The 13095-nt window shown below is 44.9% G+C and overlaps 2 protein-coding genes across 2 annotated transcripts; one reads left to right on the top strand and one right to left on the bottom strand.

Moving 5' to 3' along the window:
* The first annotated feature begins 210 nt into the window (after window positions 1-210).
* On the top strand, window positions 211-2859 carry LOC123444767 (probable magnesium transporter NIPA6). The gene is made up of 9 exons (XM_045121602.1): window positions 211-683; window positions 825-881; window positions 979-1069; window positions 1193-1353; window positions 1438-1565; window positions 1656-1793; window positions 1987-2079; window positions 2158-2275; window positions 2365-2859. Exons 1-9 carry the CDS (start codon window positions 530-532, stop codon window positions 2508-2510), a joined length of 1086 nt encoding a protein of 361 aa, XP_044977537.1. The 5' UTR covers window positions 211-529; the 3' UTR covers window positions 2511-2859.
* A 479-nt stretch (window positions 2860-3338) lies between these two features.
* LOC123444765 lies at window positions 3339-12170 on the bottom strand. Its single transcript, XM_045121601.1, has 9 exons — window positions 11898-12170; window positions 10741-10859; window positions 8917-9124; window positions 8288-8840; window positions 7914-8165; window positions 7556-7747; window positions 7372-7446; window positions 4928-7285; window positions 3339-3843 (listed from the first exon to the last, which is right to left on the bottom strand). The coding sequence occupies exons 1-9, from the start codon at window positions 12038-12040 to the stop codon at window positions 3544-3546; spliced, it is 4200 nt and encodes a 1399-aa protein (XP_044977536.1). The 5' UTR covers window positions 12041-12170; the 3' UTR covers window positions 3339-3543.
* Window positions 12171-13095: the final 925 nt, after the last annotated feature.

Genomic DNA, 13095 nt, shown 5'->3' with positions numbered 1-13095 from the left:
GACATACACCTTATATAGAAAAGCGGAGGGGGTATATATCAGTATAGATCGCAAGTTGTGTTTTACATAACAATACATATTTCTTGAAATACTCTGTGCTCTTGCTTTCAGCTGCACCATGTTAGAACGTGCCTTGACACGTACTGCGTGATTGCTTGTATTGTAAACACAATAAAATAGAAACACAAGCTTGACTCACGCCCTCGCGGGGGAGAATTTTCACTTGGCCGCCAAGTCCCAAAGCACAAGTGGAGCACGAAACTTTGATGTGGCGGGCCGATGTGCCCGAAGCAATGTCAAAAGGAAAACGGGTGCCATTTAAGTTCGAAAAATTCTCCACCCTCCCTTCTCTCTCTCCCCCCTCCGTCGTTCGATTTCCCGACGCCATCGTGCGCATCGCCGGCCAGGACAAGGCAAAGACATACATACCCAGAGGCAGAGGCTACAGCAGCCCCTCGCAGGGAAAAGAAGACCCACCCAGAGGCAGAGGCCCGCCTCAAATGCGCCGCCGGCCGCGCGCCGCCGCACGATGAGCCCCGCCGCGACGGACGCCGGCGGCGACCTCTTCGCCGCCAACCTCAAGGGCGCGCTCCTCGCCGTCGCCTCCTCCGCCTTCGTCGGCGTCAGCTTCATCGTCAAGAAGAAGGGCCTCCGCCGCGCCGGCGCCGTCGGCTCCCGGGCAGGTCCGTCCGTCCGCGCCGCTGTCGCTTTCGTGCCCTTCGATGCGGCTCTAGGTCTTTCTGGTTCATGAGAAAGGGCGGATCTTTTGCGCCCGGTTCCGCGTATCTGGTGACGTGACCTTCGCTGTGCTGTGAAAATTACAGGCGTCGGAGGGTATGGGTACCTCTGGGAGCCGCTCTGGTGGGTCGGGATGGTCACCAGTAAGCCTCTCCTCATCCTCATCCTCATGGCCTTCATCTGTTCCTTACTCATGCGAGAATTGGATCCAGATATCTCATTGCAACGGCAACTTTTCAGTGCTTGTTGGGGAGACCGCCAATTTCGTGGCTTACATGTTTGCGCCAGCCGTCCTCGTCGCGCCGCTCGGCGCACTCAGCATCATTGTCAGGTAAAATTGCTTGCCCTCGTCCTCGTTTCAGATCGCCTGTGTAAGATTTCGAATTCAATTGTTCGGGTTAGTTTGACATGTGCATGTGTGTGCCTCTTTGATGTTTTTTTTGGGGGGGGACAGTGCTGTTCTAGCCCATTTCATGCTGAATGAGAAGTTGCAGCGGGTGGGCGTCCTGGGCTGTATTCTCTGCATTGTTGGGTCGACGGTGATCATCCTCCACGCTCCGGAGGAGAGGCCCCCGAACTCGGTGGAGCAGATTTGGCGCTTGGCAACACAACCTAGTAAGCTCCCATGCTATCTCCATCTGGCTACTTGCTATAAAAATGGACTTGTCTTTTGACATGTCATCTGTAATGTTGTTGCAGCCTTCCTTTGCTATGCTGCTTTAGCAGTAGCTGTGTCATTGCTTCTTATGCTATATTGTGCTCCACGGTATGGGCAGGCGAACATAATGATCTATGTTGGTATCTGCTCGGTTATCGGATCCCTCACGGTAAATGCTCTGCATGATTGTGCCTCTGATTTTTCCATAGGTATTTTGTTATATGAGTATTGATATCTGTTTGATGCCGTGTCTTGTTAGGTAATGAGCATCAAGGCTGTGGGCATTGCAATTAAACTTACCATTCAGGGCGAAAACCAGGCTGGGTATTTCCAGACGTGGTTATTTGTGATGGTTTCAGCTATATGCTTAGTCATCCAGTTAGTTTACCTAAACAAGGTACTTCAGTGCCTCATCTTTATATGTAAAAAAAAGGGAACTTGTGGTCCTTCCAGATTTTGCAACAATATATTCTTAAAAAAAACACTTCTGTTAATTTTGCTTGAAGCTCTGTTAGATAATGTGTGGCAGGCTCTGCGCAATCACATCCTAATATTCTGACCACTACTTCATCTGTTGTGTCAACCTTCAGGCACTGGATACTTTCAACACAGCGCTGGTTTCTCCCATCTATTATGCCATGTTCACAACCCTCACTATTTTAGCAAGTGCCATAATGTTCAAGGTGAGCAATTTTGAAAATATAGGTACTCTTGGCCCTGTGTTCATTGGTTATCTCACTTGTGTATTCCTGACTATCCAGGATTGGTCTGGGCAGAGCGCAAGCATTATTGCCTCCGAGACTTGTGGGTTTCTCACAGTTCTTGCCGGTATTATTGTGCTCCATTCCACTAGAGAACCTGATCAAAATCTGTCTCCAGGTACATACTCGCGAAGCCTGGTACGTACAATGTTAGGAGAGAAATCTTACTCCAACGTACTGATCATTATCCTCTCCATATGACTGCAGACCTTTATGCATCTCTCACTGCACCCCTGCCTCCAAAGATATACTGGCACATACAAGGAAACGGCGGCGATGTAGGGAAGCAAAAAGAGGAAGACTCACTTCCCTGCGATTTCATCACCGTCGTGCGCCAAGACTACTTCGTCTAGAAAACTCTCAGGACGGCATACACGTTTCATGTGCCGGCCAGCCTCAAGACCTTCATGTGGAGAGGGTGGACACCGGGGCCAGTTACCGACGGTAATGACGCCCTCAAGGCCATCCTGGCCTGAAAAATGTTAAAATTTTGCAGAGAGATCGTGTTGTACCATACCATGACCAAACCGGTTGGGTCGAACCTAGATGAGATGTTGTACGATTACTTGTGGACTGTAGAAACTGTGCCGTGTAAGGATGATGTTGTAGGGGGTTCGTGAGGGATGTTGTAGATGTTGTTGCCTGTCTGATGTGAATACCAAGCACACAGCGCTTGCTGTTGCTAGTGTGACATTTTGTTTCGCCCTTTGTCGGCTTGCATTGCACAGTCCGTTGGCAATTCCACCTTGGTGGTCATCCTGTTTCGCGCCTGGGTTGAAAAGGTTCTCTGCTGGGTCATACCGGTGTACCTTCCAGGTGTACAATAAAGAGATAATAACGCAGCATTGTGTTGAATAAGTTGAGTTTTTTTAGTGTTGTGCAGAGTATTCACGAACAGGAGGTGATGCATGAAGTTCAGCTCGTTACCAGGAAGCAGGATGGAACAGACATTCTGCTGTTTTTTTCCCCTCCTGTTACGGGCATTGTGCGGCCGTTGGGACCTGGGAGTACGTATGAACTGGCGCGCAATCTCGTATGTGGACCGACAACCAGCCTTCTTACTCTTGCTGCAACACGATGGATGCTTTTCTAGGACAGCGGACTCGTTCAGACTCGTCCGCGACCGGTCCCCTCTAAAAGCAAATTAACCATATCTGCAACTCAGTATTTGCTTCATGATCTATAAGTTATTAAGTTTACAGTTTCATTACACTGCTATATTCACTCGCTAGCGGTACCAGTTCACACAGCATTACGACGTATAGCTCCGTAAACAAGTACTCCTACGTACTACACGAGACGACATGATCGTCACAATAGTCACAAACTTCAAAGCAACAACATATCATACACGTACAGTAGCCATACTGTGACCGGAGGTTCTGCTCAGACCCAGAGCTTGTGCAGCGCGTGCAGCTGGCCCAGAGAGGAAGATTTCAGAGACAGACGGTACATCTCTTTCAGCTTGGCCGCCTCTCCCCTGCCGCCGCCGACGCCGTTGGCCTGACTAGTTACGGAGGCTGCTGGCCTGCTTGTGTCCGGGTTCTTCAGCATGCTCTTCAGCAGGCTCTGCAGCTGGCTCCAGAACTTCGGCTTTATGTCCAGGTTCACATCGTCCGAATATTCCTCGTTTGCTCCGACCACGTGGCGGCCTTCCAGCAAGTGCATCAGCGCGCCTTCAAGCATCTTCAAACAGATACGAAGAAACATGATTATGAGATCATAGAAGAAATCCCGTTCCACATTCACAAATAAGACATCCTAGGCACGCGCGCGCGCACACACACACACAGAGGATGTCAATACTAATGTGTAAGCGAAAGCATAGCCTCAAGCCTAAATGCTCAACCGGTTTCAACCTGCTGTCTACAGATGCGCCTTTTTTCTTTCTCAAAATATCCCTAAGTAGAACTCCCGCTGCTTAGCAGTAAATAGCAGTAAAAAAAAAAAACACTACTCCGCAAAATTACTCTTAACACTACAAACCAAATGCAAAAGGCAACATACTAAACGGTTCTAATTAGGGATGGCACCTGCAGGGTATGGGTACGGGTAGAGCCTCCCCATACCCTTACCCGTCCCGTCTGAGATTACCCATCACCCTTACCCATATCCGTCAATGGGTACAATATTTTCCCATACCTGTTACCCGACGGGTAGACGGGTACCCGCGGGTAAAATTACCCATATTTACAAAACATCAATTTAAACAACTTATAGTTATAAACTCCATTGCATCATATAGTTTACAAAGATATATTATAACTACAACACATTCTTATAAAACAACATCATATGGTCATAGACAATAACACATAGGCATACACTTTCAGTTCACAAATTATTGACATAATGCAGATTGTAGAGATAATTTTGAGTTTACATAAATTTTATATGGGTACATGGGTATATGGGTATGGGTTATATGATCCCATACCCGTACCCGCTCTACCCGATGGGTTTTAGATTTTCGTATTTATATACCCATGGATAATGTTTTGTCCCATACCCTTACCCTAATAGGGTTTTTACCCGCAGGGTACGTGGGTAATGGGTACCCATTGCCATCCCTAGTTCTAATCAGATGACATTATGCCGCTCGATTCTACACGCAACTACCCCCTCCATTCCGAAATAAGTGTCGTCGTTTTAGTTTAAAATGTATGACAGGTAATGCACTTTCCGGATGCCAGAAAAGAATAATCATAACGAAGATCTAGCAGACTAAGCAACTAGAATAGAAGGAGATGGCAAGCCAGGAAGAACATACCGCACTAGAGTGAAATGAATCAGAGATGCTAGTAGAAAGGGCAGATTGCGCCATAAGGATGTTAAGAAACATGGTAGGATGCGTCTTCGGACCATAGAATTCTAAAGCCTTCTGCCAGTTCTTCTCTGCTAGCGAACCATACCACTTGGCTTTCTTACGAAATTTATCCTCGTTCTTCTGTTTGACCTCCTTGTTAACCAAATCCAGGAACTTCAAGCACAGATCCCTTTGATAACAACCAAGCTGAAAATGGCCAAAGGCAGCCTCCTGTTTGCGAAGTTCACCAAGGGACTCATATGTAGACAAAGCCTCCCGAAAAGCATCACTTGCTGAAATCTCAAGAACTGTTCTGTTAGATGATTCATCAACAAGTCCACCTTCGTAGCTGCCAGTTAAAAAGCTTTCCCTTGCCAAAAGCATTCCGAGCCTCAGGTGGGTATGGGCATACTGGGTGTAAACTTCGTTGTACAGTGATTTATCAACTTCATTGTCAGCAATAGCATACTTCAGTTGCCTCTTAGCTGCTGTATAATAGTTTATTGCTTGAAAATATTCCGACTTGGCAGACTTCACGGATTGCATATATGAGCCTTCAGGAAGATCATACATCTGAAATTCTTCTATCCTCGACGCCAATTTCTCTGCTAAAGCTCTTCTACCATGAGCTAAGTTACAATTGATCAATATAACATTTGTGTGATCAGAGACCTCTTGAAATGCACTAATGGCATCAGCAAAAGCAATCTCAGCACTACTCAGATTTTTACTCTCAAGTCTAATGCGACCAAGTTCATTGAATGCCCAACCTCTTTTCTTAAGGATGGTGGAGAACTCTGCCGAGCGCATAGGAAATGCAAACATGGCTCCCTTAGCTGCACCATAGCAGTGAATAGCAGAACACAAGTTGTATTCAGTATCTCCTGGTTTAGGACCTCCAAGGTACTTGAAAATACCACCGCTCGCACTGGAAACATCATCATTAGGTTTATCAGGAATAGCATCAGCATTACTTGACTGATTCTCCATGGTATGATCACAATCAAGTTCAGCATTTGCCACCGTCCTTTTCTCATGACGAGTATCATTCGTGCTGTGCTGAGTTTCTTCAGAACTTTCCGTAGCTTCCTGTGCAATAGGTTTCTCTTTAATTTCAGTAGATTGTGAATGAATGTTCCTGCCAGATGCTTTTTTCTTTTTCTTTCTTCCATGCAATGTAGAGGCCTCAGGACTACTACTGCTTGCACTACTGCCACTATTTGCCCTATCACTTTGGCAACTACAGTTTATCAGTGAGCATGTTCCACAATTCTGCTTATCTTTTCCCAGTTTTCTCTTTAGACGTTTGACTTCCATTGCAACTTCATTTGACATCCTAAGTTCACCTTCAGGCTGTTGCTCCTGGAGCACAGGTGCTTGATGGCTGCCCAATCGGTGATATTCTGCATAGACATCACCTACAAGCATCCACACATTGGCCCAGAATAAATAGTTTGGAGGCAACTGTTGAGCAGAAACATCATAACCAAAGCATTTTGCATTCTTGAAATATTCTGCTTCATCCAATACAAGACTTGAGTTTAGATCACCATCTTCCAGGCACAGCGAACTATTGGACATGGATGAGATGAATTCATCACCATCTAGATGTTTAGGCATAGACCCATAAACCATGCAAGCTAATTCCACAACTTTCAGAGTACGATGAAGCTGCCCATCATTTTTATACGCCTCTCCAAGTGCCAGATAAGATTCCCCCAGCAAAAGAGCAAGTTTCCACAATTTATGGTCCATTTTCAGTTTGGGTAGCCACTCCCTAATGTCGCAAACTTCAATGCAATCAACATCGCCACATCTACATAAAGAGAAGTCAACAGGTCTCTCCCAAATGGTGTCTGCATTGTCAATACAATCATCCTGAGTGTTCTGCAGCTGCCGGTTCCACCTTAAAGATTTGATAGCTTGTGATACATGATGTATAGCTGCCAACTTAGAGGAGATAGCATCAGCAATTGGTTTTGATATCTGAGAGTTTCCAGCCTTACACATTAGCAAGCTATCATCAGAGACATCTTTTGTAGTTGAAGATGCAGTACCAGTATCAACATGACCACGTGAAGATTCTGACTGTGAATACTCCAACATACTATCTACGGCTGCTGGCTCATCCTTGCTTATCTCTGTCAAAACATCATCTTGCTTTGATGGTAAATTCTGAAGGCTCAACTGTGGAGACTCATCATCCAAGTCTGTAAGAGTAACTTCCGATTCAAGCAGAAATGATTCTGTTGTCAGTTCCAACTCCTCATAACATTTAAGGATGAGCCTTGCAAACTGTTCATGAGCATATGCCCTGACAACCTAAAACATGAAAGAATAAATCTTGAGACAAATTTCTCACCGAGAAAATAACAGACTTGTAGAACGGTGATATGATAGATAAGTACCAGGTGATCCTGCTTGTTGAGGAAATCTAAACATTTTCTGAAGAACTTTGCACATTTTGCTCTATTACTAGGTACCTGCAAACATATAAGGCCTTTAACAATCAGTAAAGCTGTACAAAAGTACATGTTAAAAAAAAAAAAAACTGTACATAGAGGTAAAGTAAGAGTGACAATTCCCTGGTACCTTCGATAAAGACATCCTATGAGCAACACGATAGAGGAGTGTGCCCAGAGAGAAGAGTGATTCCCTTCTCCCCTTGTTCATTAAAGAAGACACAGGATTGCACGTAGATATATGATCACCAGCAGTATGTTTTTCAGGTAATATGGACAAGTCATATAACTGCACAACATCTTCTTCAGCGCCTTTGTAGAGCTGAGAAAGCAAACCTTCAGTATAAGTGCACAGGAACTAGCATTGGTGGTTACCAGTCTAATGCTAAATAAATCAAGTTGTACATAAAAATATCTAGAGACTAAAAGGTTGAATAGAAACATATCTAACACATGTTGACTATCATAAGTAGGTTCGAAAGCCATACCCAATATGCACCAGGGTCTTGCTTACAGTTATTCTGAAGGAACCTTAGGACAGCTAGGCCATTTTGCTGGACAACCTGTGGATGAAATGCAGGCGTGCCATCATCGGACACACCCTTAAGTAGAAATATATCATCATTTTTTAGAAGCTCATAGCCTTGGACAACACCATTCTGATGATAACATATGGCCAATTCTGGCACACTTGCCATTACATTGTCAAGCCAAGCTTCTAGCCAGTTCAATGGAGTAACCTATCAAAAGCAATTTGACAGCAGAGAGAGTAAGACAATTTGTCAGCAGAGAGAGTAAGGCAATTTGTCAACAGAGGGAGTAAGGAAAGAAAATATGAAGCCAAATTAAACATAAAGCATACCTGTCTTGAAACATCCCATAGGTGTAAGCTGACTGCAATATATTTCTCATTGCTAAATATAAGCAAGTCGCTACCCAAGAGGATATGGAAATTGTGGAACTGCCAAAAGCAAACCTTCCGAAATCCATTGTTCCCCACTCTCCTACTCTTCTCAGATTCTTGCACCTCACAATTGGGGGTTTCACCAACACGAGTGGTTTTCCTAACAGGGTCCGATCCTGGAACTTTTTGCTTATTTTCCCTTGCACCCCAGTACAGGCTTTCACAAGTACCATGTGACGGTTTTCTACTTTTACTGATATTCTGATCCAAATACGGCGATGTGCTAAAATTAGAAGAGGAGGACGAATCAAAGGAACCCTCCATATGACCGAAGGGTCCATGCAACATGGATGCTGTTTGCTTGTCCTGTGATGGTTGATGACTTGGTGGGCAATCACATGCCTCTGCCCTAACCGAGTGCATCGCAAAGTTCTTCAAAATTGAAGGATCAGATCCTTTAGGTTGGTTATTTTGTCTTCTAAATATCTTTTCACCTTCATCAACATCAGGCCTGCAACAGAATGTGGAGTGGATCATTAGCATTCACTACATTGAGTATGGTCGTTTTGAAGTAGTGAGCACCTTACCCGGAGTTTAAAATGAGTGTGTCTCCAATACGGCTAACAGCAATAGATACTTGTGCCTTAGAGTAAGGTATTTTAAATATCTGCTTTAGAATATCAGTTGGAGCAATCACATCTATTTCATCGCCATATTCAGCTAGGCCTGACACGGCTAGTGCTTCACACTTCCTTGATAAGTTTTGGTTGAAAAGTCCACTTCCATACCGTAATCCTAAAGAATATGAAGAAACATATATCAACAGAAATGTATTGCATGCCAAAAAACTTTAATAATTTTGGACTACTGGACCATGTGGACAGTGGTGTGATAAGAACACTGCATAGATGGTAATCGGCCGCATATTCGGTGCTAATGGGGAACCATCATGAATACCTGATCCAGAGGCCTGTCCGCACCATTATATGTTTAATCACCTGACTAATGCAATTAGTCGGATAACTTTTGTGCAATCACACAACGAACTCGTAAAGCCTAAAAAAGAACACAAGGTTTTTACCAGATCTGCTGACATGAAGCAGAGCAATCACGGACCGGTACCATCGAAGATATCAGTACCACCCCATGATGTCACCTAAAGCCTTTGAAACCTGTTTGTGTGCTGAATGGAATGCTTGCCTCCCAGTTTATCCCTTGAGCCGATGGAGTTAGAGCTTCTATTGGAAACAGCAAAGGGGAGGTGGAGAGCTAAAAACGGGAATGGGAAGAAAGATGTACAAGGGGAAGGCGAAGGCTCACATATCCAAAAGGGGAGGTGCTTCCTTATCTTATTACATAGGATCGCCTTTATCAACTGTTGTTTGTTTGTTTGGAGTGGTTTGCTAGGCTTTCTACTAACCACCTCGACATTCTTTAGTTTGTTTTTATTAATTCCAAATACACCAATGCATTAATAGCACACAGTTTTCCATATAATTGGTAGGCGGCACATTTAAGTCTGCCAACCATATTTTGTCTTCAGCAAAACTGGTGAACAGCACATCACTTCCGCAAATTGTAGGAATGATGCGGCAGTGGCCTAGGTCGCATCCTGCGGGTAAGTGCTGTTTCAGGTAATTAGAACCAGGTTAGTGGGCTGGAAGATAGACGTTGTCGGTAGCAATAGGACGAGAGAAAATATGTTTCCTGCCTGCCTTTGAAGAATTCCCAAAATGATAAAAAATATTAGCTATTTCTATATCTCTAGCTTGCATAATCTTCTTCTGGACTCTTTCCTAATATGCCTAACTCTCCTCCTGGATTATTAATTTATGTACTGTTCCTGCTGTGTGCCATGGACTACTACAGTTTCACCTCCTGTGCTTTACACAGTTACACTACAGCATTGGTATCTCAAACAGACTGATGTCCGTTATTTGAAAGGTTTTGCTGCTGCATGTACCACTGCAGCAATCATCGAATGAAAGGTATCATGAACATGAAATAGAAAATCCCAAAGCTGGTATAATCACTCTCTCACAGTCTCTAACTTCTTACCTTAGATTTACACATTTACAAGGGTAATACTCACAAAAAGAAGAATATTCAAAATATTTATTGCTAACCAAGCAAATATGCTTCAATAATAATTCACCAGGTCATGTCACCTAGAGTTTTCACAGGTAGCATCCATCCACTGTAAATACCAAACATCATTTAATTATATAGGGTGTGATTGAGAAAGCACTTGGATACATGTATATGCTTATCACACGCTAAAACAGTTATAATTTTAATAGCACACGCATGTTTTTACCATCAGTAATGCTGCATTATACTACAAACTGCCAAGAAGCCTAGATTTTTTTTTCACAATAAAACTATATTGACGAAGGCTCGACAGAGGTCACCTTCAGTACTCTTTGCATCCGTTGGGAAAACCTTCTCTGGGAGGTTTGGAATCACGGGGAGTGTGTTGAGGTCGGTCTCCAGTGGCAGCATTTGATACCTTGGAGCTCCAGTCCCAGTCCTGCAATATTTGTGACAACAAGAGCATGATTAAACTAGTGGTTCTCCTGACTCAGACATTTGCGGACAACGAGAAATCTCATTTGATAACAGTAACGTGTCGCTGTACACTTCCCAACATGATTTTCCCTATCCCGCAAAAAAAACATGATTTTCCCTACATACTCTTTACCTCATGATGTCCGAATGAAGAAGGGGGGGAGATAGTGTCCACCACCATTCTATGTTCCAGAAAAAAATATCTAGATTATGCAGGTTTGTAAATTGTAACCGCTACATTGATATACGGTGTGTTCATGATTCACTGGACCAGTCGTTGCTAAAGCAGCAAGCAAGCCCGCAATCATCTCAGCATAGTCACTCTGCCCCCAAATATACCATAACAATCAACTAACTGAAAGAGCGATTGACGTTTCATCTCCAGGCTCTGCTCAGCATTTGCGGACTAGAGGAAATTTCATTCGGTAACAGTTACGTGTCACTTTACACTTCCCAGCATGAACGTGACTACACACTCGTTACTTGATGCTGTCCATTCTAGGTGGTAGGTTCCAACACAAAATCTATGTTCTGCTAGTTTGTAAGTTGTAACAGTTACACTGAGATACCATGCATTCACATTCACTAGTCTGATCTTTGCTGCAAGCAGGACGCATCCAGTAACTGAAGAAGGGATTGACATTGCATCTCCCAGGATCTACTATTCAAGCACCGTCTTAAGCCCTCACCAACGAATCACAACCAGGAACAATTCTAACTGTACAACCAAAGCAGATAGCGCTCTTCCCCAATCACATTTTAGCTCAAATTCGACACCACAGCCCTCCAAATCTCACAAGGACATTCAGCACGCAAGCTATAAGCAATATAAACGCTCGGGTGATTCGGATTGAACAGCCTCCCGACGGATTCGACCAGGAGCCTGCATCAGAGCCCAACAAATCGCACGAAGCATCAGCTAGACGCCTAGACTTGCACACACGCCACTTCGATCGAACAAGCGCAGGGGCGCGGAGAATCGAGGGGAGGGGGAGCTCACGGGGAAGCGGAGGGGAGGAGGGCGGGGGGGTAGGCGGAGTCGTCGGTGGGGACCGGGAGGGAGCCCACGCGGAGGTAGCGCGCCGGCGGCGGCGCGGCGATCTCCAGCCGCCCCACGCACTGCATCTCGCCCGACGCGTCCATCGGAGCCGTCCTTCCTCCTCGCCGCCGGCGTCGGCTTGTGGAGCTCGCTCGGATCGCGGCAGCGGCAGCGCGTTCCGTGCCCGGCTTGACGAACGCCCACGGAGTCAGTGGAGAGTGCTAGACGCTTCTACCTCTCTCCCCTTTGGGCCTGTCATGGAGCAGCGGCGGCTGCAGTGTTGTTACGGACGTCCGAGGAAGCCCAGTTTGTTCTTCTTTTACGGGGCCGTGACGGGCCCGTCTATGAATCATCCTATTCTTCGCCTTAAGCGACGGATCGTCGCTAAATGTGCAGGCGGCCCCAGTAAAAACGTTGTTCTAAGAAAAGGTATAATAGACTAAAAAAAGAAAGGAAAAAGATTCTTCTCAATCGGCGGATTACAACATTGCATCCATCATGTTTGTGGCCGTTGGATTGGATTTGATCGTTTGTTTGCTTAATGCACCTCACATGGCTATAGGAGCCCACATGTGTCTAGAAATATCTTATCTTCATGTCCTTATCCTCATCTCCACAAAAGTCACGGCTCACTACTCGTCTTCTTCATGGATTAATCTCGTCACTCTCTCTCAAGCATCCACACGTCGGCCGTTGTTCCATTCCATCCAATCCCTTGTGCGTCGGCGTTGAGAAAGGAGGGGTCCCAGCTGCGGCTCTCCATGGATTAGTCTGTTCTCCTTCTGTAAGAGGGGCTCGTCTCGGTAAGGTCCGGCGGCGTTGACGGGGAACTTGGCAGTTTCGATGCTCGCCGGCGGCACGACATTGCTATTCCCTCATCGGTGGTGATTTTTTTTCTTGCAACATCCTCCTTATTGTAAGAAAGATCCTACAACATCATCAATGTTGCAAAACTTTCATCCGTCAATATCTTTGTTTGAAAAAAAACTGCAACACTACCTTTATTGTAAAAAAAAATCCGCAACACAACCTATGTTGTAAAAAAATTCTGCAACATAACCTTTGTTGCATAAAAATTATGTGACACATTCATTATTATAAATGTTTCTGCAATAAAACTATTGTTGCAGGAATCTGCAACACCATCTCTGTTATAAAT

Source organism: Hordeum vulgare, chromosome 3H (assembly GCF_904849725.1).
Source record: "Hordeum vulgare subsp. vulgare chromosome 3H, MorexV3_pseudomolecules_assembly, whole genome shotgun sequence".
NCBI classification, from domain to species: Eukaryota; Viridiplantae; Streptophyta; class Magnoliopsida; order Poales; family Poaceae; genus Hordeum; species Hordeum vulgare.
Note: the sequence above shows the minus strand (reverse complement) of the source record. Positions and strands in the feature narration are given on the sequence as shown.